Raw genomic sequence first — 23,403 nt, forward strand, 5'->3', positions numbered from 1 at the left:
CTTTTTATTTCAAGTATCATTACCATTACATGTTTGCCTACTACAGATTGGCATATGCTATCTTAGACATAAAATTGGTTTCTGGTCCTCTTACACCAAGCTGTATTTTCATGAAAGCTGTGGGTCCTCTGTGTAGGTCCTTGTTTACTGTTACTAAGATCCAGCAAAGCTGAAACAAACATGTTTGGTTTCTTCGTTTAACAACTTAGATTTTTATGACTCATTTTGAAAAGAATTCAAAAGGAAAAAAAAGTAAATCTTAAAGTAAATATCAGACTTTATTTCCAAGTTTTTTCCTCTTTCCGTTTTTTCTACAGAGCATGATTACATCTACTCCATCTCCTCTTCCTACTGCTGTCATCACAAAGAATACTTTGGGAAACGCCTTCACAGATTTTCCTCATGCAAGTGGCACCACTGACTTCAGCAGCTATCGGTGATCTAAATACACTGAAAAAAAGACTTGGCAATTGGGTCTCTTCCTACCTAGCTGAGTAACTCAGAATTGACTGCTTATGTATTTCATTCAGCTCTTCTCCCCAAAAGCTGTGCGACGAGGGAGGAAAGTACCTGCTCATCATGCTCACCTCTTGCCAGGTAAGCTGAGCAAATGCATCTATTTTGAATGATTCCCAGATCAGAACTGAACCCAGGGCCAACAAGAACACCAGGTCACTAGCTGTGAACAACCAATGAAAGGGCAGTAGAGGAGCCTCTCCTGGAAACCTCTTCCCCACATCAGTGGGAAGGGCTGGAGGAAAGGAGGGAGATGGGCACCACCCAGATGGGTTTCACCCCATCCAAGAGGTGTTTCTTCTTGGAATGGAAGCAAATCACTCTTGCTTCAAGAACCACAGTGCTCCCAGTACACTAGCCACAGCTTTGAAAACAGGTAGAGCAGGTGGAGAAACAGTTCCTAATGATTACGACTAGCTCTGGAGTGGTCTAATCACTTACCCCAGGAACACACTGCGTATTCAGAAAATACATTCACTGTTACTAAATATCAAAATAATGAGTAAGAAGCAAATACCCACACTGCAACACATCAAACAACCAAGCTGAGCTCCCACAATGCCAAAGCCACTTAGGGTGAGGTTTGCCTGGAGCGGTACAAATAGTTCCCTCAGTACGCTTGGTGAACGAGAAATTTTCAAGGCCCATTAACAACAGTAGTTTTCCCATAAAATGGAATAGGTGACTTTAAAGCCTAACTCTCATCAATGATGTTTTATATGTTCTTACCCACCCACTCCTCCGTAACAGCTTTGGTATGGGAGGGGAAGCAGGTTTTTTTGAGGGGAAACATCTTTGCCAGAAACGCAACAGCAATGAGATAAATCGAAAATGGATCATTAGGTGGGACCTTTGAGGTCAGAAGGGACAGGTCACACCAAGTCCCCAAATCAGGCTTGAGCTCACTCCCCTGCAGCAGCCTGCCTCAGAGGTACCAGACCACCCAGTGGGACTGCAGCCTGGAGCAAGGGCCAGAGAGGTGCGGGTACCACAATTCCAGACCCTGTGCAGGGGACATCAGGCCAGAGAGCACCCAAGCCTCTTCAGACTCTTCATGGGTCTCATCTCAAGCCTAAGTCCAGCACAACAAGCACCAGTGCAGAGTCACCCAGCAGATCCTCTACAAAGAACCTCAGACGTAGTCATGAAACCACCACAGAGCTCCCAAATTTAAATGGGAGGTACTTGAACAACCAGCCTGTTTCAAAGCATCACATTCACAAGCATCTCTCCTGACCCCACTTCAGGAGTCAAAACCTCACATTTTATTCCTTTCACATGGTAGGGACAAGTAACTGAAATGGAAAACAGAAGTTTCATTAAGATTGCATGATTAAATAATGACCTTAAAGTGATAAATTCTTGTAACGCTCAAAGTACTTCAAAGCATTTGCCTTTCACTAACACTCCAGAGAGTAAAAGCACTGATAATCATTGCAGAGGCATTGCTCCTTCTTGCAAAACAGATGGCATTTTCTTTTTTTTAAAAAACATTCACTTTTGAAAGCATGTTCCAAGAAATTCAAACAATACACAGAAATGGGAACCTTCCCTCTCCCTACGAAGAAATACATATAAAATCAAAACAATATCAAAACTGCATTTACAGACAGTAGAACCAATGGTTTTACCCATTCCACAATTAAGCACCACCTGTAGAAGACTGAATTTGTAATATAGGATTATTGATAACAGAGGTCATAAATGCACTCAAATAGATGTTACTTCTACCTTGCATTACAGCAACAGTTCTGATACTGAGTTCCGCTAGTGAAGAATGTATCATCCACCATTTAGTCTCCATACCACCCTTCCATGGATAACTAGCTGGAAAAGTCCTGAAAGGGACATGACTACTTCAAAGCTTCTGAGGACTCCAAATAACTCGTTTCTTTTAAACCAAGACAGTGTCCACAACTTTTATAGACACACATATATGTAGATACACAACCCTCTCATATACAAATACACACTTTCTTGTGTGAATCATTTTTATTCTGGATAAAAACAGTCTTACAAAAATCAAAGCTCAAGTAGAACTAACTGTTCTACACAGTTTATACACATAAAAATGCAACATATAAAGCAGAAGATAAATTTAAATCCTCTATGACAACATTTCTGAAACTATCATGTTACTGATTTCCTCTAACTGTGTGTAGTTTCATTGCTATATTGCAAATCATTTCTACCTCTGAATGATGGACTATGAAAACAAGAAAATAGAAACAGACCTTCTCAGCAGAAGTATTTGGTAAGCTTTTTCTTTTACAAGTCCTGGGTATTATCTGTAAAATCAGCAAGTATCTGAGCTAAGTAAAAATTACTCCAATATAAGATACTATGTAAAATAAGGCAGTATACTATGCTCATAGTTTGGATGCATTTGCAAATTACTAAATCTGTTTTGAAAATGAATCATGCTTCCCCAGCATAGATATTCCAACTATGAAGTCACTGTATGAGCAAAAATCTTCAAGAAGAAATGGTAACAGACACAGGGAAAAGAAGGAAAAATCCATTTCTAGGGGTGTTCTACATGTATACTTTCACCATTTGTTTTTTCTCTTGCACCTAACTGGACAAAGAACAGACAAAAATTCAGCGCCACTGTCTGAACTGAGGATCACTGCATGTTTATCAAGTTCAACAACGTTGAAATGTAACTTGTTGTAATTGCAAGGCACCTTAAAAAGATTTCTGAGGCAAAACACAACCAAGTTACAAGCAGATACTTTATCACTACATGTGAAGACTACTGTAACATTGTGCTGTATAAATGAGCTCAGAAGAGAAAAAGCAAGGAGTATTTTAGCATATGACAACAAAAATGAAGTGATAATTACAGCAGAGGTGATGATTCATAATAGAAGCAGTGACATAATCAACTGAAATGCAACAGAAGATATTAAAATATATAAATAAATCCTTCTGTCTCTTGATGGATTAAACAGCTTTCACCATTACCGTTACCTACTCGGTTTCATTACATTAATGCATGCATCCCTGCCAATATCAGCAGCAGTAAGGTTAAATGCTTTTCTTGCCACCGCTGGATACCCAGCTCAAATTCTCAAATTCAACTTCAGTATCTAGAATTCTTCTAATGCTACACACTGAAAAATGCTCTACATTTATATGATGCCCCAGATGTTCTGGCATGCAGATTGTGCAGCATTGCTAATAATAAAGCCATAAACCAAGCATAAGCCCTGTGACGTGTGACAATACAAATACGCTGACAGCAAAAAAGAAGTCATGCCAGCAGAAGTGGATGAAAATAAAGCTTGGCAGTCATGTATATAAGAGGGCATATTTCCTTCCTCCCCCCATTCAGAATACCTCTCAGATGTTTATTGTTCTAGTTTACACAAGAATCTGCTAATGATGTAACAAACCCTGTGCAAGTGACTTAAAAGGTAAGTTCGACACTAGGGAATTTTGTGCTATCTGAATAAGAAAATTACTTCGAATAATTTTTGGGTTTGGTGCCTTTAATAATAAAAAAAAAAAAACACACAACAACAGCAAACAAAAAAGATTTTTACACTAGCAACATCTCTCAATCCCCATTCCTCCGCTTTCCTCCTTCTGCTAGCTTGGAGGGCAAGGGGAAAAGGAAAATCTTATTTTTAAGGTGATAAAACCTTTCATATGGCGCATTTTTGCAGTGTTTTATATAAAATTTCAAGAACTGGTAGTATTTTTTTGTCTAACCAGAGGCTACAGGGCCAGCATCTTTTATGAATTCTGCAATAGTGAATGCAATTTCTAACACCTAATCAATATCAAGACAAAAGCAATGGCCCAGAAAGTCCTAGGCTATGACAGGGTGACCAGTCCAGAGCTATTCAGATAGTGGACTCTAGCTCAAAGTGAAAAGTATTTTTACAAGAACTTCGCTGAGGGAGAGTTTACAGTGTTGAAGAGTCTTTCAGGTTGCAGCTACTGGATGCTGTCATATATTCCCGCTGTGAAGGCAACATGGAGCACTGTGCTTTAGGAAAGCTAGAGCTGGCACACTGCATACACCCAGTGAAAATCGAGTGAATAGCCCTGATCTAGATGGTGGAAAGCCCACCACCAGGTACACACAACATAATCAAAACACCTTAACTACTCACTGATTCGTAATTCATAAATGTATTAAGCAGTTGATTACACTGAAAGTATACCCAAGAAGCCCATTCCAGACACAAAGATTGTGAATCCATGCAGCATTATCCCTCAGGAGAGAGATAACAAGCAGCAAACCAGATCTCATCCAATTCAATACACAGATTTTTTCCCCCTGCCTATTCTTCACTTGTATAATACACAATATCTGCATCAGTGTATCACACACACATTGAAGCATGAAGCCCTGCAGTGCTTGAGTAATTTAGAAGCCTAAAGTTCTCTTCTTCCACAGAGGCTCCTCTGTGCCCCCCACCTTCTCAGAGGGGTCCTGCCCTTGAGAAAGCTCTCCAACCATCCTCTCCACCTTCCAAACCTGAGAGGAAGGAAACTGCCCACTTAGTCAAATACCTTGCAAGAAGGAATTTGTGCTGCAAATACTTGTTTGTCTTTGCAAAGGGCTCGCCAGGTGGAAAGCCCAAATGAGCAGGCTGTTGTCTTTCAGAGACAGCTCTGCATCTCTACCTTCCCCAAAGCAGCCAAGTGCAGCTCCCAGAGGTTCCATCTCTGCAGGGGCGAGAGATGGAGAAGGTTACTCATCCTCTCCCTCCATTTCCACATTAATGACATACACACACAATGACCTGACAAGCTTCTTCCATCCTAAATTCAGAAGGTTTTGCTACCAGCCCTGAAGCCTGAAGTTATCAACCTCTAAAAGGTAGAGAAAGTACTACAATTTCTGGGGCACGATGTGACAGGAGTCACAAGGTTCTTGCAAAGTCTATTGAGGTTAAGTAGCTCCTGTGCAGGTTGTAACATTTTCCCCTTCATGCTCCAATGCTGAGGATATACAAAATACAAGAGATACAGCTCCTTTAAGACCTGTCTTTAAAGCTTTAAGGAAAATTCTCAAACAGGTTCAGGTAGGGTTTTCTCAAATCCCTTGTTGTATAATTAACAAGAAACTCAGGCAAGGAATGCATCTCATTCTTTCTCCTCACTGCTTCCCTTTTCCAAGCAAAAAGAGGAGCAGGGAAAAAACTCTCACAAAACTGCATTTCACGGATACACAGATATAAGGCATGTTACTTGAAAGAAAACTGTGTGGGGACATAAAAACAAGCTGGTTTTTGAACAGATAGCATGTAGTAAATCAATAGCCTGTCCTCAGATGCAGGAAGAAGCAGTAACAGAGGACCAGGAGCTGTAAATTCGAAACGAGGAAGAAGGGAGGGGTAAGATCAAAGATCAGATCACAGGGAAACAACAGTTCCAGGGGAATTAAGTGAAAGAGCCCAGGTTCAGCAAGGCATTTAGGTCTTCCACCTTCTTACTGATACATGCTAATTGAGAGTTAAACAAGGCCAGGAGACATTTTTATGAGGATTTCTATCTTGGACCTCAAGGCTAGCAGGAATTTAATACTTTTAGTCTGATAAGCAAGGTAAAAAAAGGTAAAAACTAATATCCTACCTATAAAGCTGTGGATGACAAAGTGCTTTAACAGCAAAGTTACAGATTCATTGGATTAATTCTTTAGCAACTTCATCGGCATAGCATTTAACCTTCTCAACACAAAAAAAGACTCGAAAACCCAAGCAACTCTGTGGATACAAGAGCTAACAATGCCTGTTTGCAGACTGCCATTTTATGATCTCTAATCTACATTATTCAGAACATGAAATATTTATCTTATGTCACTCCCATATGGGCTGGCTGACGCTTAACACTTTAGCTGATACTTCAACAGGCCAAAGGTTTCTGTCTCCAACTTGTCCTGCTGATTCAAAAAAAAGGAAAAAAAAACAGAAAAACCCACAAAAATCACACCCCCCCAAAAAAAAAAACAAACAAGCAAAACCCGAACAACCAAGCAAACAAAAAAATCCCTCCAAAATCCATAACCTTCTGCTGAACTTGGATGACGCCAGACATTGTTACTACATGTGCACACAAGTGTATTAGCAAATTCCTCAGAAAAAAAACAGTCAATTCTCTGGCAGAATATACCGTGATGGAAAAAAATCCACTTTTCTGTAATCCATTTAAAAATAGCATCTTCTCAACTTCTCTGATTAGATTATTCCATCATGATATTCCACTTATCTTCTCTTTCCGAACCATGGTCAGCACTTGCTGCTTCTTCCTTCCCCTCCCTGCTGAGCAAGGGCTCAGTGACTAGATCCAGTCTTTTCTCTCTCACCTTATTTCTCCTGTTGCACCTCCTCTTCCAATTTACCAACATCAAACTCATTTTAGTGACACAGATTCACAAATTCCAAATTTTGTATCACTTTTTCAAAGCAAGCAAGAATTCCTACACATCTGTGGGATTCTGCAGTGCTCCAGAATCTAAAAGCAATTTACAGTGCATGTGTCTTTCTTCCCCAGTGCTCTGCTTTGTACATCAATCCCTAAACTTTATGTGTAAGACGTGAAGATTATAATGTATTTTAAGCACAGGTTTTAAACTAACCTCAAAGGACAGATGGGAGATAATACAAAGAAAATATGCCCCAACACAGCTGCCAGCAAGCAACCATCTAAAAAAAAAAAACAAAACAAACAAAAACCAAAAAATCCCAAAACAGTCACCAGCCAAAGCTGAGGATCATCTGCAGTAAGTGCTCTTTGGTGGGATGTCCCATGGCCTTGAGGTATACACAACCAAGGCTGCAGGGAGTGCATTCACAGGTTGCTTTCTTATGCCAGGTAAAATGTGTCTGCGCAGAAGTAGGACGGCAATTCTTGCTTGTCCGTAAGTGCTCACCTGGACACAGATCAGTTCAGAAGGCAAACAGGCAGCATCCAGAAGTTGCATATGTTACAAAAAAAAACCACAGAGGTGGACAGGTGAGAGCACAGGGCGAAAGGCAGCAGAGCCTCTGTGGGACTGCAGGACAGGATCAGAAGAGTTAAGAGTGCTTCTGCCTGATTAGCTTATGCCCTCACTGTAAAATAGCTGGGTCACCAGCCCAGGCTGAACCGAAACAAGTGATCAAGCCTTTCCTCTGCCAGGATTTCTAGTTTGAAAACACTGATTATCCTGCTTTGGGTGGGGGAGAGAAAAGGGGAGCTCATACCCACTTTATGGGCAAAAGAGAGGTAATCCTACAGTACGGATGGCAGGTACGTCTTTGAGAGCAGATAGTTGAATAAAAAAGGGAAAGCACTGGTGTGCATGCACTGATACACACAAATATGCTCAAGCCCCAGAGAGCAAAGCAAAGTTTACACACCACTCTTCAGTGCCATGGACTGATGCGCTGCAGGTCAGCTGCCCTGTGCTCACCCAGTCTTCTAAGGAAGTTTTAAATGACTTGTTGAATAAAACATACCTATCACACAACACACAATGAATGTGGTGTCCTGAAAATGACTAAGATCTCTAAAAGAGGCTTTAAATCAGGTTGCAAACCAGCTAAAAAGAATAAATACTTCAAATAAAAAGCATTAATATCAAGCCACCTGCAAGTGAAAGTAGAACAGTTAAATACCTTTGCTATTGATTTCTGTAAGTATCCTGATAACTGAAGACAAAACAAAATAAAGGTTTCTAAATCTGCAACAATAATCAGTTTTGGAAGCAATGAAAAAGTAAAAATAAGGTTCACAGAGCATTTGGGACACCGGCCTCCAGCTGCCAAAGTCTGACCTCCAAAATCTTGGACATTGCTGAAACCTTCAGCCTTGCATAGCAGCAGCCCTCTCTTTACAATACAATGTTGTGACTGCTGAGATGCTACTGAGGAAAAATCTCTACTGCCAGGGTAATCCTGAAGTGGCATATTTTATCTTTTGTAAAATCTGTAATTATTTTCACATAAATAACAACATATAGCAATAGCTTTTGCCATAACATGGCAACTGTGTTGAGAGAGGATTTTGGAATAATAATATCCTGATGATATAGTCATAAACTTAGCTTAACCAGAACCTACAGAAATGAATAGCAACTACTATATCATGTAGCCAGAATCCATCTCTACAGTAGGTATGAAAATGTACACATTAAACAGGATAATTCTTATTTGATATCAAAACAAAGAACCATGTTGAGATTTTGGTATCAAGCATCATGCGGAGTCAAACATGGCTTAAGATCTGCCCACATACAGATTTCCTCAGTAGATGCCACAGCAAACCTATCACTCCTTAGTCCACAAAGTGACAGATCTCAGCTCTGCTGAGTGCAGAGTCAGCACCAGAGCCAGCATAATCCATCTATGAAGATTATCAAAATCCCTTTAATTCTCCCATTACACACACACATACATCTTCTCCACTGCTTTGAGACTCAGGACTTGGATACAAGAGCAAACCTCAAGGATGCAGAGCACTTCCACGGAGGAAGAGCTGATTTGAATCCCCTTACCTGCTGCCAGCTAGAGAGCCCCTACAGACAGTGCAAATTACCCAACACACAGCAACTATGCCTACAACAATGCTGGAGAGGGACTTTTTACAAGGGCATGTAGTGACAGGACAAGGGGGAATGGCTTTAAACTGAAAGACAGATTCAGATTAGACAGTAGGAAAAAATTCTTCCCTGTGAGGGTGGTGAGACACTGGCACAGGTTGCCCAGAGAAGCTGTGTCTGCCCCATTCCTGGCAGTGTTCAAGGACAGGTTGGACGGGGCTTTGAGCAACCTGCTCTAGTGGAAAGTGTCCCTGCCCATGGCAGGGGGGATGGAGCTAGATGATCTTTAAGGTCCCTTCCAACCCAAACCATTCTGTGATTTTATGATGCCATGGGCTTGCATGACCGAGTCCTCAGTAGGCATGTCCAATGGAAGCAAGAAGAGTAGCAGCAGGGTAGCAGCAGAGAAGCCTGCCAGCCTTTTATCAGAGAGACAGCAACATGCAGGCAGACCAGGAGCGCAAGAGGCTCATCTCCTACATAACCAAGGAGGTTAGTCTTCATCTGAGAAGGGGCTGGACAGTTGGACAGCTCAAATGGCACTCCTTCAGCTGGGAAAGGTAGGAAAGCCATCCTAGTGCCTAACACCCAGCAGCCACTCTCCAGTGTGAAAGCTCAGAGTCATTTTCTTCTTCTCCTCCTAAAAAAGCTGAACAAAAACAAGCTGCTCACAGTCTGTCAAAGGCTGGAAAACTACAGGACATTTAAAAACAAAATATCCAGACTTCCACACAACACTGGTTAAGGGAAAGCATGTGTGGGGTAGCAACTTCTTTCTAATAAAAATACTACAATTAACACCTTCAGGGTATGTTAAGAAGCATGCAATGTTGTGACAAAAACATATCAGTAGAACATGGAGGATTTAATACTTGTTAAAGGCAAACAAAAACCCCTCTTGCAGAAGAGAGTTACTAAAAAGGAATGCATCACATCTGCAAGAACACAGCATACATATATAATCCAAAATATCAGCACGCATTAAATTAACAACAGAAACTTTATGCATTAGCCCTCCTGTCTGGAAGAAGCTACAGAACAAGAAAAGCCATTAACATTTTAATGAATCTGGGATGGCAGGGCCCTAAACTCTAAGAATTCAGCCTCCAGGGGTTCTGCAGAAGAAAAGGGGAGAGGGAGTCAGTGGAGGAAACCTCTGCAGGATGAGCAGCATGGAGAGCAGCCTGCTGCAATTCCCAGGGATCTCAAACAAGCTGCACACACTCTGGGAGAGAGGGAAGCCAGTGCAAGGGGAAAACTGCAGATGTTTGAGCAGGTCTTACTTCCTTTGGAGACTGCACTTCTTTCCTGAATCACAGGGTCTTTTGAGACTTACCCCAGAGACCGCCCAAGTGCTGTGGGAAAACAAGTAACACACTTGCGCTTCTGATTGTGCCTGAAGCAGAATCTCTATCACACAGAGCAAAGACTTGTGCTGAAACTCAATGCAAAGCACAGGAGCCCTACCCAAACTTCAAGGACACCAAGCAAGGATGTTTCAGCAACCCAGTGTCTTTGCAGAACTCAGTGATGTGAGAATCCAGGAAAAGATTTACCCAAGCTTGGGGAGTCTGAGGGAACAGTAGTTTCAGACATACAGCCATTGAGCATCTATCTCAGAAGATATTACAGGGAATACTTGGAGTCTCAGACGTGCTTTTCAGCAACTCAAAAGCTCAGGCATTCACTGCTACAATCCTACGAGTCTGTTTTCTTCAGCCTCAGAACTAGCACATCAACTTTTTAACAACCTAAGACCAAGGGGCAGAGATAAACCACATTGCCAAATAACCATCGAAGTGTTCACCATCACTATACTGTTTTCATAGCAGAGCTTCTCTGCCCTCTGATATTCCCATCCTTGATTTATCCATTCAACCTGTGTTCAAGTAACAGCCTCAGCCAGACCAGAAAAGCACAGCAGGGATGCTTCCTAGGAAATTTACATGAACACATGGCCTTGCAGAAGAATAAGAAATAGCATCAATATGCAAATAATCCAGGAAAAAAATAAGATCATGTGGCTCCTAGACTTCCCCAAATCCTTCTCCCTCTGCACCACTAAGGCTCGCATCTTACTCACCCCAGACTTCCCTCATGTACACTTGAGATCATAGAAGCATCCAGTTTACATCTGTTGACGATTTTTAAGTTTTACTGAGAAGGATTTTTGTAGTTCTAGAATCATTCATGAACCAAGAACTGTTTAAAGGATTAATCATGGAGCATATTTTTAACATATACCAGCATATCTCAGGCATTTTAAAACAGTTGGGAATTTAAGAAAGCCACACATAAGGTTCCCTGTTCACCTCTTCTGAGTGCCTATAAACCAGGGCTACTTATGCAGCACAGAAAACCACATTTCAAGGCATTCCAGACCACCTCTGAAGAGTCAGGAGGGAACACTGCACAGAACACAGCTGGTCACTGCAGCCTCAAAGTGCACCCATGTCCTGCCATATGACATACTCACCACCTCATGGAGCATCAAAGATCAGACACTGACCAAAGGATTATAAAGCATGAGAAAAGAAGACACGGTACCATTTTATTATAAGGGAAATGGAAGTACTTTGTTTCCCTTTCCTTCTGTGATGGAAGGATAAAACATAAAAGGCTACCCCTGTATACAGAACATTAAATTAATTTATATCTGCATTTTTAAGCTCTTGAGGAACAGAATGGCCAGAACTGAAAGCAATTAGTGCACCGAAGCAGACAGCTAAAACAACAAAGACACAGAACAATGATCTCTTATTTCCCAAGTTCAGATGTCACCATCACACTTTCCTATTCATGCAGCATACTGCATTTTGAAAAGCTGAGCTGTTTTTCTCTGCCTGAAAGGAATACAAAGGGTTCCTATTTTTTTTTTTTTTTTTTGCTAAGTACTGTGGTAGTCAGAACAACAAAAACCGTTGGAGTGCAAACCACTAAAAAGAAGAAACCTTTGGCAGGTCCAGAATCTGACATATTAGAGAAGGTGGACTCAAAATACAAAGCAAGAAATGAAAATACGGCAAGTCTCCAAAACCTTATGTGAGAATTCCCCCTGCAGCATCCCAGATGGTGTGTGTTTTGCTTTTTAATTTGAAGAGCTGTGAGACAACCACAACATGACCAAACAGCAGAAAGCAACATCAGTCATCCTCCACCATGGCCCTCCTTCATCACCTTGCATGGTTCGTTTTTCACTTGACAGTCGAGCCATACAGTAACCGTGAGATGATTTAGCAGAGGGAAGCAGTATCAGTCACCTTCTGCAATGAACCACAGAAGAGAAAGTAATGCAATAAAATGGGTGATTAACACTGAACCTTGGATACAGGAAAGCAACTGCTCCTGGCCACCTGCATTAGTCTAGCCTGTTACTTGAGAAAACACTTCCCTGTGCAGTAACTTCTAATGACACACGCACCTATCCAGCCATAAGTGTTCAACACCATCTGTTCTTGTTACAGTTGAGCTCTCAAGCCAACTTCCAAGTCAGTCTGACGAGAGAGTTCATATGGCTCTGATCCACCAGCTCTTTTACAGCTAGTTATTCATTTGCAAAGAGAATTACCAAGCAGTGTTTCCTTTTGTATAAGGCCTGTCACAGACAGCACCCAACTCAGCCAAACTCAGCAGCCAAAATAAATGAGCATGAACTGACGCAGTATTTATAAACGTTTTAACTAACATGTTTCTTCTGTCTCTCAGATATTTTTTCCCAGTTTTCTTATCTTACAAGAGAATTTTGAAAATGTGCATGGAATTATGTGGATCACAAATTTTCAGCAACTGCCTGGAGACTAATTATGCTTCAACAATTGTATTATCAGATGGAGATGGCATTAAAAGCACCAAACAAATAAAGGAAAGATACAAATTTTCAGGTAGTTACAGGAAGGTGTAGTGGCCAGTGGATATTCTTCAGAGCTAAGGGGTCAATGTGAAATTAAACCATAAAGAAAAAAAGGCTCCCCACTACACTATTTCTATTACAGTATTCAGTTACATCCCTCATTTATTGACAAGGTTACACAAAATGCTCTCTCCCACTCCATCCATCACACCTCAGAGAGCATTTTGTGCATATCCACTGCATATAAGGAGGCAAGTATAGCTGACAGTTGCTCTAATTTGATAACATGGATTCACTGTTTCTAGATCACCAGGTCGTAAGGTGGCTTAAAGGTGACCCACCAGCCCCTGAGCTTCTGGCAGGGCTGGTAAGTTCACCAGACCAGGAAAAAGAAAGAGAAAATAAATAAATACATGAAATTTCACCCCATCACAGCTAAGGACCATATAAGCAGCAAACATTACACCTGAACGATAAACTTATGAGGTTTCCAGCATTGCATTTTAAAGACAGTTTCTCAGTTCTTCCAAGTTTCTCTATAGGTGACAGAGTGATTCCTCTTCCAGAAGTATAAGTAGGAATACCAGCGTTCTGCCTCTTGCTAATCACAGGTAAAGAGGAGAGCAGAGATAAAGAACTGGACTTCTAACCCATAGGCAGCATTTCAGAGAACTTGGAGAAAGAAATCAGCAGTGTGACAGGTACACATAAAAATAGGACGTAAAGCATTCTTCTAATTCGAAAATAAAGCAGGATGTCAGAAAGGCAGAACTACAGTCAAGCATCATTTTAATGCTGCATTTCCACCAGCAGCACTCCTCTGCTCTTTCCTTCCTCCCCATCTAGAACTGCAGGCAAATCCATGTATTACACAAAAAAGCATCTGCAGGACACAGATAGCAACCTCAGAAAACCCTACTAACCCAGTTTTATAGACTATGCCATAGGACAGAACAGAATCAAACAAATTAACACTGGAGCTTACCATTTCGAGACAAATCAAGTTCCACCAGCTGCATGAAATTTGCTATTTCTGGAGGGAGCCGCTGGATTTCATTATCACTAAGTCCAAGTTTCCGTAACTTCACAAGTTGGAAGAAAGGCTGAAAGAAAGAAAGAAAAAATATCCATGTCAGAAAATACTCACCTAACTCACATATAAGTGTGATACATGATAAGCAATAACTGGAAGCTGGTTTCAAAATCTGAGATAAAGTTATGGCTGAAAATCACCTACGCAGACCTCTTTCAGACCCACATCAGAACAAACATGTTAACTTTTACATGCAGACAGACTACAATCTGTGTTTTACCTAAAACGAAAATCTATTATAAATAAATAAATAAACTGTAAAGCTCACTATCAACAATCACAGCAGACACACTACTGAAATCCAGGATGCCTGCTTCAAAATCATTAATGGGGCGAGGTTACCCAGCAGGGTAATTAAAAGCATCCTAATTACACACTGGGGCTCATTAGGAAGTTAATACAGAGGGGCACTTCCAAAGGACGATCCAGAAAGGGGCTGCCAAGGTCTTCTTCATCGGCAAGTGCCATAAACAACTGGGTTACAGAGCCAGCCTCCCTCGAGAAGACTTTCTTTCTAGCTTCCTACACCCTGCACTCTGCGGCCCAGTTTCAGAAGACTAATGAATGTTGGATGGGATATGCACAATTTCAGGTCTTCCCAGCTAGAAAAGGAACCCAACCCAGCCCTATCTTTATGGTGAAGATATGGAAAGGCAATGCAGACAGGGACTCAGAGCATCTGGCAACCCCCAAGACAAAACAATCTTCAAAGGAAACAGGCCAAGTCAGGCCAAGCCCAGATGCTGGGAGCAGCTGGTGATCAAAAGTCAAAATGGGCATTGAGATGTAGACATCCCCAGGAAAGGTGGACAGCTCTTACCCTAGCTTTCCTCTCTTCCAGGCAGGCCTCTGAATAAGAGTGAATGCAAGTGCTGAGGATCTGTGCGATATTAAATAACTTTATATACACGTCATCTTGGCCATAACCGACCAGACTCTTAAAATTTCAAGCAAGTTTTGTGCTTCAAGAGTGCATTTTTGCCCAGCAAAACTTCAGAACCTCTGCATCTTACCCACCTGCAGCACGTGTGCGTGCCTGCGTTCTCACAGGTTTTACCCTTATTGGTAAATGGTAGATGCTGGCAATTCGGGATATCTGCTTACACGTAATCACCTGCAATCCTTTACTGGAAATTAGCACCTTTTTTAATTATTATTATTTTATTTAGGTGCTGGAGCGTGTGCTCTGTCACTCAATTCTATCTTACACTGACACAAAAAGGGGCAGTATGACAGGCACCTTATTAGAACACAGGGTAAAAGCACAGTCTTATGAATCTATATTATGACATAACTTTTCAATCTTAGTTTGATGTCTTATACCTAAGATCATAAATCAGGTTTTAAGTGAGGTTTTGCAACCTCAGCATCAATCTTTCAATATATATTGTGGTTCCTTGTCACAGAAAAACAAAACAACTGAAATTAATGTGTTTTCCCTCAAAAACATAGGTTCCTTTTAGGAAATTAAAAGGATACAGCTTTAAAAAAAATTTATACGCACTCAGCAGTCAGAAGATGCACCAGATCTGAATGCGAACATTTCAAGGCATTTTTTGAGTCAGAATGGGACTCTCCCCCGAGTATTAAAGGCCTTTGATAACAGAGTTTAAATTGTAAGAGCAAATTAAAAAACCTTTACAATTCCACATTTCTAACTCCCTAAAAATACATATTACAATTAAAATGGCCACAAATGGAGAGTTTTTTTATCCTTCTTTTCCCTCACAAGATCTAAAACTGCATTTTGCTATCATTAACATTTTTTATCTTCTAAAACAAATGCATTCCTTTTAATAAATATTTATTAATATGACTAAACCAAGAATCCATCAGAAGCTTAGAAAAGCACTTAAAGACACTTTTCTGAAACCAGAGATCCCAATCTTTCCTAACACTATCCAAAATAAATACTTCCCAAAAAGTGTTCCTCAGCCAGTGTGTACCTGCTAAACTATGACAGTTATAAATATTGACTTTCTACTACAAATCTTCTCATAAGCAACAGTTGTCCTTGCCTGAGATGCTCTACAACAAGTGAGAAAAGACAGAAGTAACATAGTTAAAAGGCAGAAGGAACACCAAAAAACTATCAAGAGATGGACATTTATTAAATGTGCAGAGCACATGTGTGCAACAAACAAAATTAGACAATGTTTTTAAAAAAAAAACTGTTTCTCTAACTGACTACTTACAAGAACATTACTTGGGAGCTCTATTTCTAGTTTGCATAATGATTTTTAATGAATTACACCATTTCCTAGATAAAATCAGAAACTGCAGTTACATGAATGGCATTTCTTTGAACTTTTTTCCCTTTAAACTACGTAACTCAATCACTCTTGCATGTTTAACATATCCTACTCCCATTTCAGTAACTATTTTTCCACTATCCAACACACACTGTTAGCGCTCTAAAGCATTACTGGAGAGGCAAGCACTTCCTTTTTGTGCCGTACTTGTTTTACCTGTCAAAAAGACCACAGAGAAGAAAGGGAACTAAGAGCTTAATGAACAGAGTTCAACAAATTTTAATATATATATATATATGTATATATATAAATATCTGTAATTTCTTAAATATACCCCAACCAGAAGCATGTTCCTAATTCGATGTATCAGACACAGTTTAGCCTGTATTTCAAAAGCTCTAAGAGGAATCAAAGTGCAATGGGGTTGTGGCCAGAGCACCACATCCACCCAGCATGCTGTAATAGCAGGTTTTGATTGCAGACCCGACATCTCTACAAGCATCTTGGCAACACTTTTAATGCTGCTTACTTTAGCCGGCCTAATTAATACTACTTCAATGAGACAAATAATTCCATGAGCATCAGCACTAAAGCAGCCTACAATGTTCTATTTAGCGGCAATTTCCAACCTTCAATTGAACCTTTTCCTCCTATCAAAGAATTTACAGAGGTTTCTCTTCTATGGATTTTCTAAGAACTCGCATATTGAATAGAGGCCTTGTCGCACTGGAAAGCTAACCAAGACTCTCTTCTCCACCCCGCCACATATTTAGACAAAAAACTTCATTGTGACAAAATTGGGTTGATGTCAGCCAATGGAAGAAAAAAACTGAGAGATAAGTGCGTGACTCACTGGAGAATATAAACAGACAGTGCGATCCCACTGGCCTCATTCTCATCACTTAAAGAATACCACTACAACTGGCACTCAGTTCTAAAAATAAAAGTTAACAGAATTAAGCCAAACTGGTAGGATTAAAAAAACTCAGTATTTTCTCCTGCAAAAGGGGCCAAAACAACTCTTCTCTGGCTTGCTTTCAATGGGTCACTCCTGCAACAAAAAAAACATTCACGCCTCAGAATCTTGCCTAAATGTTTCAACATCTTCCCTGATGGAGAAAAAAAAAAAAAAAGAAAGAAAAAAAGGAAATCGATTAAAACAATAGGCAATTGACATAAAAAACACAGGACGGCACCAATACCTACTTGTGGCTAAGGCTGTTTAAGGGGAGGAAACACCTCTCACTGCTAGAGCCTTTCCAGTGCTAGAGACATGTCACACTCCAAACCCATTTGGCACAGGTAGTATACCCAAATGCTTGCTGTGTTAAGCAAAATGTTTCCATAAAAAGGCTACTACTAGCAGCACAGAGAATTAAAATTAGAACCTTTATGAAATCCACTGCCTAGTTTTCAAGATGGGCCAGCATGAGCAGCAGAAATTAGAACAAGAGGGAGAGATGGAAGAAAACTGCAAATTAACTCCAGTTTCAGGGTTATATTCACACAGGACAGAGATATTTTTATATATATATATGTATATATATTTGGGGTTTTTGTGGTGCAGGCACTGAAGCTGTTGCTGACAAGCTTAAAAATCTGTGAGTACTTGCTCTTATGTCAAGTTTCCCTTAGACATCAATACAGATTTTTCAAACATATGCATGCTGCCTCAGCTTTTGAGGCTTCTTCTGGAAATTACAGTATTATATTCAAACAGGAATTAAGTAAGCTACCAAGACAGAGTATATAGGTCCTGCTTCTTAAGCACCATCTCTATTCACTTCAACCGTTTTCCAAACCTGTAACTTGCCAACTAAAGGATATCAGTGCTTTAGAATTAAAAAGTGACACATGGTAATTTAAACAGTTTAACTCCTAATTGCATCCCTGCTTCAAATCTTACTTCAGGCTCCATTTTCTTCTCCTATGCTATGAACAAAAATCAGCGGGGAAGCCTTTAATTTACTTGTTCCCTTCCATTCAGCAGCTACGTGCCCTCCTTCAGTCACTGGATAAGGGAAATTGCCATCAATCCTTCCCCCACCCTTTTTATACTGCCTCAGAAAGACCTCAGAAATAAAGGCCTTTCTTCAGGCAAACCAAGCAGAAGCTGCGATTTGATTGTGGTAAGCAAAGCAGTGAACAAGATAAGGCATCCAATCTGTGGAACGACCTTGCAGCATGGCTGACACAATGCTTTCCAGCTCCCCAACAAGGTCCCCAACCACTTGCTTTTGGCGCTCAGAAGTTATTTTTTGTGCCTGCACCATTGCATGGCTTCAGCAAGAGAGCAGGGGAAGATCAACCTTTCTTTAGGCAAACACGCTGCCTGGTGGCCTGGTGGCCTGGAGACTTCAAGGAGAACAGGGATTAAATTGCATAGGGCAGAAGCAGCTCTGAATTTGTAGAAGTCACAAATAGTCAGCTCTTTGAAGGACCACTCACAGGGCACACTCAGTGCTAAGTTTTACAAGAGGATAAGGAGACTTGATGACCTACACTAACCAACTGGTGGGATTTCAGACATTGCTTCTACTCCAAAGTCAGCCAGTGGACATACCAGCCTGGAGCTGACAAGAACCATGGCCATGCTTACAGTTAACGCATCCTCCATTCAACCCTGAAGGCCCCCCAGTCAAAAGGCCCAACCTGTAAGCAAAAAACTCTTTCTAGTGTGCAGTCCTGTATATTGCTGTCTTAAAATCCACTCCTGCTACTAGCACTAGTGGGAGGTCTGAGGAAAACCAGCAAGACTCCATAAAGCAGACACATTCCCCTAGAAGCCCATCCTAAGTAGTTGCACAATGTGACGCTGAGGAAGGTGGATCCTACTCCAGTCTAATGAAGTGTGTAATGAGCTCCCAGCAGACTCCAGTGAAGTCCAGTATGGGCGTTATCAGCCTGGCATCTCCCACAAAGCCTGCTATCAACAGCCCTCCAGTTACTTCACCTGCATTCAACTGTGAGCAGGGACACCTAGTGAGGGCTTCACAAATACGGGTCCCACTTCATTCTTTGGGCCAAATATACTTTAATTTTCAAATAAGGTACTGAGATACTGAAATGGTAGCTGAGGGCAGGGACTAATTCACAGTGCAGCAGAGTCCTCTTGCAGTTGATGACTCTGTATCAATGTGCTACTAGAAGCAGCTGATGGATTTCTCTCAAGCCACAGGAAGATGGAGAAGCAGCTGGTGATGGACCACAGTATGCAGACCTTTGTCCACTTGCCAGGTGACAAGCCAGTGAACGGCTCCACACAGCTGACATATCCAATTCTGTCATATTTCATCCTAATATGTTTCACAGCAAAACCAGAACCACTACAGATTTTTGGCATGGTGAAAGATTGTTTCACATGCTCAAAACAATGTTTGTAGAACATGTTGAAGCTGTAGTTTGGTCTTACAGCATCCTAGCACCAGCTTTGTCATCATAAATATTAATGGCTGACACCATAGGGGCAGACATTCAAGCAGGAATTCATACATATCATTAATAAAATCATAGAATGGGTTGGGTTGGAAGGGACCTTAAAGCTCATTCAGTTTCAAACCCCTGCCACGGTCAGGGACACCTTCCACTAGACCATGGTGTTCAAAGCCCCATCCACCCTGGCCTTGAACACTGCCAGGGATGGGGCCGCCACAGCTTCTCTGGGCAACCTGTGCCAGTGCCTCAGCACCCTTACAGTGAAGAATTTCTTCCTAAGATCTAACCTAAAACCCTCCTGTTTAAGTTTGAACCCAACTAATTACTAGATTTCACACGAGAAAGTATTAATGAAAGATCACAGGGGCAGGTACCCTAAACAGAACCAGATATTGCAACTGCTATCTGCTTTAAAGCCCAATATGAAGGATCAGCCGGGCAGAAGGACTAGGGAAGGGTCTACAGGAGACAAAGCAAAAATGACAACCAATGCTTCTCCAAAGCTGGCATTCAATATCTACCTGCTACTTTTATGTCCTCTGTTTTCAAAGCGCCTGCCATTTTCTGATCTACAGTCAATGATAGGCCAGTTGCAGGTCCTAGTCTTGGTTATTACCTACATTTTAAAAAACAAAGAAGCAACTATCCACTCACTAAAAACAATACACTGCAGCACTGAATCAAAACAATGCTCTACCGAGTGATGCATTGAATAGGTTTCCTGGCAGGCCGGGATTTACTTTCTCTTTTACATCGATTAAGCAGAGGTAACTAAGGTTAAAGAGCACTTGATGCCATAACCACTAAGGGTGCTGGGAGGGACTAGCTCTGCCTTTGAGAGAGAACAGAAAACATCTGCCACAACAAAATATGGATTCATTGCAGCTAAATGCATTTACCATTTGGAGAAACAAACAAACAAACAAAAAAAAAAAACACAAAGAAAACCCACCCAAAAACACATTTAATCTCACTAATGAATTGTTAGCATGCATTTTTCCAGTATACAAGATTGTTGGCAGGAGGTAACATCTTTTTTTAGACCAACTGATATCATTACAAAAATAACTATGTAGAATCATAAAATTTATTTTAGAGCTACAGATATATAATCTCTGCACTCAAACCTTGTCTCACCTGTGTATAGCACACAGAGAGATGGGGATGCTACCAATTCACTACAACAATACACCCCTTTGATAACTTAGAAGTATTGAAACATAACCACCTAATTACTTTCTTCCAACTGAGGTCAAAATCAGTAGAACTCAGCTGTTACTATAAAAAATCTGCCATTAGAAAATACTTGAAACCAAGCAGGCTTCACAACCTTCTGAACAATCTCAGGGGCATTTACAGGGAAGTCAGACTTTGCAGGGGACACCAAGTTCTCCCTCTGCTCCCATCAGACGGTGGTCTTTCAAATTTGATGTCAAAAGGTGTGCTATTTTCTTCAAGTCTTAAGCAACACAGCACAGAATCTGGAAGCTAGCAGAAAAACTAATAAATAATAAACTTATTTGGAGCCTTCAACACAGCGTTCTGTGTTTAAAGGAACGTTAATATAAGGCTGCTTCTCTACAAACCATTATTTATTTTAGTAATTCAAGCTTGTTTTGCCCACTAGTACTAATTGCTATGCTCACAAAAGCTTTTTACAAAAGGTAAGTAGTCTTAAGACACTGTAGTTGTAAAGCTGCAGGGGTTAGAAACTATTGTACACAGCATTTGTCATACTGACAAAAAAAAATCCTAAACTTTCAGTAAAACTACTTGTACTGTGTGCTTACAGTTTACTTCAGTTCCACACAGTGGCATAGTTCTCTCTGATATTAACTGAAAGTACATGCTTGTTCAAATCATACAGTGGTATTTCTTCAAGGATTTACAGGAAGATGTGCAAAAACATCACGACACTATCAATGTTAAAAATAAAATGCAATTGAACATCTGAGGGTGAGTAAACAGTGAAAAACATGACAATTCTATTGGCACCTTTAAAAACATCAAAACTAAAGACAGGCAAAATCCTTGATATTCCTCCTACAGAATCATAGAACAGTTGAGATTTGAAAATACCTCTGGAGATCATCTAGTCCATCCAAACTCCCTGCTCACAGCGCAAGTCACTTAGAACAGGTCACCTGGGACCATATTCAATCAGGTTTTGAGCATCAACTCACCTCCTTGATCACCTGTGTTAGGAAGTCACCAATGCACTACAGAAAACTCCTGGATCGCTTATGCCCTGCTGTGTTGTCCTTCCAGCAAGTGTCGGGGTGGTTCAGGACCCACATGAGAACCTGGGCCTGGGAACCTGAAGCTTTTTCCAGTTATCTAAAGAAGGCACCATCTACTAATTCTTCCTGATCAGGCACTTTACAGCAGACACCCAAAACAACGTCACCCACTAATCCCAGCCTGCTCTCAACCAGCCCATCATCCATCCCAAGGCAAAGCTTGACACATCCCGGCTGCTCTCAACTCCCAATCCTCACCTTCCTGGCCTGTCCGTAAAGAGCCATGTATTCATCCATGGCAGCACTCCAGTCACACGAGATATCCCACCATGTCCCTGTGACCCCGATGAGATCTATACACTTTAAAAAACAAAATAAAGCTTCTAGATGTTTACATCCGAAGGAGGAATGGTTACAACCTGTAAGCACAAATTTAAAGAGAGGTACAGCATGATAAAATCTCTTTCCACAGCAGACTACTGGCCACTGACCAAGCAAGAATCTTTCAGGTTTATGACTGCATAATGGGAGAAACTATGGTAAGACAGTGAAATTTAGTCTAAAATGTTTGGTTTGGGTTCTTTCCTGAGAAAGAGGTGTGGTATGGGAAGAACAAAAGGACTTTTTCTTAAGGAGCTTTCACAAGATTTTGTTGTGATAACAGCACCCTGGATTTCAACACCACACATAATAAAGAGATAGACGGTGCTTAAGCCAAATGCCAAGCAGCATCACCACACCATCCACTTGTCCCGCACGGTAAATGGGGCACAGGAGGAGGCCCTGGTTTACCAGGCCTGTTCGGTAAAGGGTCTCACATCAATCAACTCTACAGAGAAGCTTTAGCATGTAACACCAAGAAGAAAAATTACAAATGACAGGTACAATCTATAAACTCAAACACAGAAGTGAAATGATTCAGAATTGCATCAGATTAGGTTTACAAACACTGCAGAAAAATCATTCCCAAAAGAAGAAAGAGTTGAGCAGTCTCTTAAACTAAACTAAGTGCATACAGAAAAATTTGGTAAGGGTTTTTCTTTTTGTCACTGGTGTTTGCACATAAACAACATCTGCAAAAAGTCTCATGGGAAAGTGGTCTTTATCCTTTGAGCAAAACAACTGAGCAGCAGCAAGAAAAACAGCAGCAGAACAAGAGTCAGAACTACTTCCATCATTCACCAATGCAATGAATGCTAGGGACTTAATATAAATGCCAAAATATAATATTGTACTCAAAGGTTCGTAAGGTATTTTTATTTTTTTACCAGTGGAAAAAAAAAAAGTACACCGAGATCCAGTTTTGTACTGCAAATTCCATGCACAGGGAAATTAAGTTGACAGGGTGTATTGGCCCTTAAATTCTAATGTGCAGAGTAGGAAACAACATTTCAGCAACTACAGAGCGATCTATAGAATTGAAAGCATTTTATTTTTATCTTATTCTTTTCATTAGAGAAGCTATTGAAATGCATCGT

At 40.8% G+C, this 23,403-nt stretch overlaps 1 protein-coding gene across 1 annotated transcript in view; it reads right to left on the bottom strand.

Moving 5' to 3' along the window:
• Positions 1 to 23,403, bottom strand: part of LRRC1 (leucine rich repeat containing 1) — a 70,848-nt gene that overhangs the window by 42,337 nt on the left and 5,108 nt on the right. The window contains exon 2 of the mRNA XM_061460624.1: positions 13,891 to 14,008. Within this exon, the coding sequence (XP_061316608.1) occupies positions 13,891 to 14,008 (118 nt within the window). The remainder of the gene's footprint in view (positions 1 to 13,890; positions 14,009 to 23,403) is intronic.

Source organism: Pezoporus flaviventris, unplaced genomic scaffold, assembly GCF_033815535.1.
Source record: "Pezoporus flaviventris isolate CSIRO_AGI_PZ_B2104156 unplaced genomic scaffold, CSIRO_AGI_Pfla_v1 ptg000031l, whole genome shotgun sequence".
Classification (NCBI taxonomy): domain Eukaryota; kingdom Metazoa; phylum Chordata; class Aves; order Psittaciformes; family Psittacidae; genus Pezoporus; species Pezoporus flaviventris.